The sequence below is a fragment of the Asparagus officinalis genome, chromosome 4 (assembly GCF_001876935.1).
Source record: "Asparagus officinalis chromosome 4, Aspof.V1, whole genome shotgun sequence".
NCBI lineage: Eukaryota > Viridiplantae > Streptophyta > Magnoliopsida > Asparagales > Asparagaceae > Asparagus > Asparagus officinalis.
In genome coordinates, this window is record NC_033797.1 from 46,539,631 (window position 1) to 46,544,817 (window position 5,187).

The 5,187-nt window shown below is 34.6% G+C and overlaps 1 protein-coding gene across 1 annotated transcript; it reads right to left on the reverse strand.

The window, feature by feature from the left end:
* LOC109835929 lies at positions 1-932 on the reverse strand. Its single transcript, XM_020403895.1, has 3 exons — positions 363-932; positions 189-253; positions 1-83 (listed from the first exon to the last, which is right to left on the reverse strand). The coding sequence occupies exons 1-3, from the start codon at positions 665-667 to the stop codon at positions 61-63; spliced, it is 393 nt and encodes a 130-aa protein (XP_020259484.1). The 5' UTR covers positions 668-932; the 3' UTR covers positions 1-60.

The window sequence follows — 5,187 nt, forward strand, 5'->3', positions numbered from 1 at the left end:
CTTCATCAACCCCTTCTCACCAATAGTGATGTGATTTTCTCTGCCAACCTTGATTAAACTTCACGCAATAGTGAGAACTTCATCTGTATTAAAAAAATTAAAAAACAAATTGCTTCATCACATTAAAAAATCATATTATATAATACAAATGGCAATGTACAAGTTATTCCGTATGTATTAACCATTACCTTCCTCAAATGAATCTTCTAAATCATCCGTGGCTTCATCAATGTTATCTTGTTCCATTGAATCACTATAAAAAAAATTGATTATAGCAAAACATATTAAAGATCATCGCACCAACTTAAAAAAAGTTTAAAGAAATAATAACTTTAGTATTACTAAAACAAATGATACACTACCTTGACAACTTTAGAGGGCAATTTCTGCTATCATGATTTTGTCCTCGCTTTCCACACAATTTGCATTTCCTAGGCCGGCATCTACGGATCTCTCTCGATGGCTTTAACCTCTTCCCTTTAGGCCTTCCTTTTGTTCTTGCTTGACTTGGTTCATGAACTATATCTTGAGAACACTCCTCATCCACATCTTGTCCAATTTCTTCATCATTGATGAGTTTCAAACGTTGCACCTTATTAATAGCATCCATCATCATTTCACGCATTAATTCATATGCATCATTAGAAGATAGCCCCTCTTCGACCATTTCATTAGCTAAGCAATTTAGTTCACTAAAACGAGAAGCAAAATTAATTGTGGCATTATCTCCAATAATATTACCATCTCTAAGAACAACCCTTTTTCTGACATTTCGGCACCATCTTCTTAGAATATATTATTCCGGTAACTCACTATGATTGGTAAGTTTAAGATATGCCAAGATATGTCGGCATGGAATGCCCTTGAATTCAAACATGAAACACGAACAACGGACCATTTTAGTTGTTTTGCAATATATAATATGTCTCAATCTTTCATCATGACCACAAAAATTTAATTGGAAAGTACTTTCTCTTTCATTTTCTTTTACTAGCTCAATGTTATACATTAAGCTAGGTTGAAGCTCGTCTTGAAAAATATAAAAGATTTTTTTCGTGTAGATTTGGGCCATTTGTTTTTCCATTGACCATAAAGTCTTCAATTTTGGCTTTTTCTCTACTGTGCAATGATCTTCTGTAAGCTCCCCCTCTCTTTGTCTTGCCAAGACCCTCTGAAATATAGTCACGAAATCATGAAGTGAAATTTTCCTTGATATATGTTTTTTTAGCAATGCATTCATCCCTTCACTTCTTTGACTGCTAGACATGCCGACCCAAAAGTATTGTTTATGATAAACGGGAGCCCATTTTTCACGAATTTCATAGATATCATTTAGCTAATCATGCTTTTCCAATCCATTTTTCTTAATAATTGAAACCCATTTCTCTTCAAAAGAGCTAGCATCGTCGGAGTCCCAAATATTTTCTTTGAAAGGTTTCATAAATTCCGCTCTATAAGCCCATTGACCCAACTTCTCCGGAACTTTATCCAAGATATGCCAAATGCAAAACCTATGCCGAATTTCTGGAAAAACTGTTTCAATTGCCTTGCATATTCCAAGACATTGATCTGTAATTATGCCCGAAGGAGGATGACCCATTGCTTCAATCCATTTGTTAAACAACCATACAAAAGACTTCGCCTCTTCGTTTGGGATCAAGCCACATCCTAAAAAAACACTTTGCCAATGGTGATTTATGCCTACAAATGGAACAAATACCAAGCCATATTGATTTGTGTTATGTGTGGCATTGAAGGAGACAACATCGCCAAAGTGTTGATAATTCATCGAGCAATGCCATCCACCCAAAAACAATGAGTTAAGCGCTTCTCTGCATCAACTTCATAAACATAATAAAATGAAGGATTCTTCTCTTGTTCCGACTTGAAATGATCCAACATCATTTGTGCATCATGACCACGCCTCTCCTCTCTCAAATCTCTTTCATAATTTCTCACATCGGTCTCAATGCATCCAATTCTATGAAAACCTCCGCTAGAGTTTTCAAAGAAGGCCATTTGCTTGTTTGTTGGAATGTTCACCTCTCCAAACTGCTTTATTAATGTCTTCTTCGCACTTGTGACCTCACGGTTTCCCCTTAGAAAATGTGTTCTACTCGGTGAAGTAATTGTATGATTATGTTCTTCCACGAACTTGTAGACACTCCATATGCCAATGTTTTTGTCGAATTTGAAGCGAATCAAGGCCTTACAATTTGTTCTAATTGTACCACATCGTCGAATTTCCAACAATTTGCTCTTTAACACTCATTCTTTCGAACAAACATAACTTTTGCAAATTAACTCTCTATCCTTCCCATAATTTGTTGTGCTATTACGGATATCAAAACCTCCGACCTTTCTGTAATTTCTGTAGAATTTTTCAGCATCTTCTAAACTATCGAAAGTCATTCCTATTTTTGGCTTTAAGTGTTCATCAACAATTGGCACAACTAAGTTATCTAACTGGGATATTTGTTCATCAACAACATGGGAGCAACCATCTTCAGTTTCTATTGGATCAGACATCAAGAACAATTTTTACCTACAAAAATTAACATCAACAACAAACATCAAGAACAAACCATCAAAGACTACTGTGCACAAACATAAACAAATATCTTTCATGTATAAGACAAATCTTTCCTGTAAACAGTTATTATATGGGGTGTTTCCCGTAAAAAGTTATTATCTGGTGAAGCATCTCATAATTGACAAAGACTATTGTGCACTAGTTTAACGGCGCTAATCTACATAATTGACAAACAAATACCGTGACTTGCATCATTCCAGATATTGTGGCTAAATTACCAACTTAGGGTAATTAGATAGGTCAATTTGGGACTGATTTAGGCAACACTCAACCAGGACTTGCATTATTCCAGATATTGTGGCTGTTATGTTTTTTTCATATTGTCCATTTGCCCAATTGAGGCTGGAAAACTTTGAATTCGGTCCAATCCTCTTGGAGTTGTTTAGTAAACGATGGAAAAAATAACAAGAATAGCAAGAATCAAGCAAGTAATCGCTTAAAAAATAACAAGAATAACAACAACCTCGAAAGTAATCGCTTAAAACATCAACAACCCACATCAAAAAGCCCTAAATCAAGCAAGTATTTAAATTTCGCACCTGATTCAAGCGTCGAGCAGAGATTGGGTTCTGCGGATCTCGACGGCGAGAAGAGAGGGAGCAGGAACTGGGGTCGGAGGAGAGGGTTTGAGTTCTCGACTCGATTCCAAGTAGGAAGATCGGCGCTTGAATCGGATGAGAGGGCTCTGAGGTCGGAGGGGAGCTTGGGGAGAGAGAGGGAGGAGAGTCTGGGAAGCTGAAACGTGGTCACGAGAAGCGATTCTGAAAAGTTATTCACACGCTTTAATGAGTAGCGATTCTCAGCCGCTCATTCACATCCGACGGACGACGTTCAATTCGCACAGTAAACTGTGCGAAAGGTTTTCGCATTGGAAAAGTTCTATATATATATATATATATATATATATATATATATATATATATATGTAATGTATATAATATATATGTATATATATATGTGTATATATATATATAACGAGATAATGGTATCCTTTCATTAGGAGGGGATTCCTCCTATGATGCCTCTAAAATTCACATGATTGAGCAACATTGTAGAATGATCCGCTCCGTTGAACTTGATCTACATATTCTAAAACCCCAACACACCAAGTTTGGGGTGAAATCCGTCGCGTTTGACCCTCCATCGAGCCATGTGAAAAGTTCTATTCATTCAAAACCGTTAAAATTGATACGAGTGGATGAAGGGTCAAACGACGACGGGGTTCACCCAAACTTGGTGTGTGGGTTTAGATATGTAGATCAAGTTTAACAGAGCGAATCTATCCACAATGTGCTCATCATGTGATTTTAGAGGCGTCATAGGAGGAAATCCGCCTCCTATGACAAGGATACCCATTAATCTCATATATATATATTATATATAATATATATATATATATATATATATATATATAATATATATAATATAATATATATATATAATATATATATGAGAAATATGGATATGCTTGGTAGTGAGGTGGCACAATCCCCTCCACTTATTCAAATGGGAGGACCACATTCACATGTGTTAAGAAGTGCATGAGAATATGCAACCATTTGAATGAGTGGAGAGGATTGTCCCACGTCACTACCAAGCACGACTTTTTGTGTTTGGTACCAAACATACCCATTTTTCTCTATATGTGTGTGTGTGTGTGTGTGTGTGTGTGGACACACACACATACATATGCATTCATTAAAGGTTGAGACATAATAGCAATTTAAATGGACGGATTAGATGATATGATGCGTATTTCATGAAAAAAAATGAATACCCTATAGTAAAAGATTTTATATATGCATATGATGTTTTTGTATTTGGATTCGATCAAGAATATATTTACATTAGTAAGATTTTGGTTTTGCTTTAGTGTATACCCTAGTAAAAGATTTTATATATACATATGATGTTTTTGTATTTGGATTTGATCAAGAATATATTTAAATTAAATAGCATACGTATTTGATTCAAAGTTAGTATTCATTTTGTCATGAAATATATAAGAAGTCACTTATGTGTCTTAGATTCTTAATCTTTTTTTTCCTCCAAGATAAAATCTCTGGCTCTATTCCTGCTAATAATCTCTCGAATATTGTCACCTTCACTTAATGATGAGACTGAAATGAATTGAAATTGAATGGTAATTGACGTGTTCAAGTTTGTACTTATAAAAAAATTCTTCAGATTCGAATTGAATTCAATTTTTCCTCTTGTATTTCTTCTGAGTCCAAATTGAAACAAGAACATTTAAATTCATTTAAATATAAGAATAACCAAAATCATTTGATTTTTAAACGATCTCCTAGTAAGTCATATATAAACAGAAAAATAAAATAATAATAATACTTAATAATTATTAAATAAAATTCAATTCCCCTATATCATTCCAGCACGCATTTGTCGATCAGACTGCTACCTGGAGACCTCATCTTACTCAAGCATGGGCTGTACGCTATTGTCACAACGAGAGAAAGGTGAGACCAAAATAAAAAAAAGGAGAATAAAATAAAATAAAATAATATGAGATCTTTTGTGCTCTAAATTTTGGCATCTACTATATAATAATTATAACTTTTGTTCTCTCATATATT

Bases quoted from the DNA above. Each gene is read 5' to 3' on its own strand.
- LOC109835929 (XM_020403895.1), bottom strand. From the start codon at position 667: ATGGTCGAAGAGGGGCTATCTTCTAATGATGCATATGAATTAATGCGT. The intron at 254-362 runs GTAGTGTATCAT...TTTTTTTTATAG, and splicing joins TGCCCTCTAAAGTTGTCAAG to TGATTCAATGGAACAAGATA. The intron at 84-188 runs GTAATGGTTAAT...TTTTTAATACAG, and splicing joins AGAAGATTCATTTGAGGAAG to ATGAAGTTCTCACTATTGCG.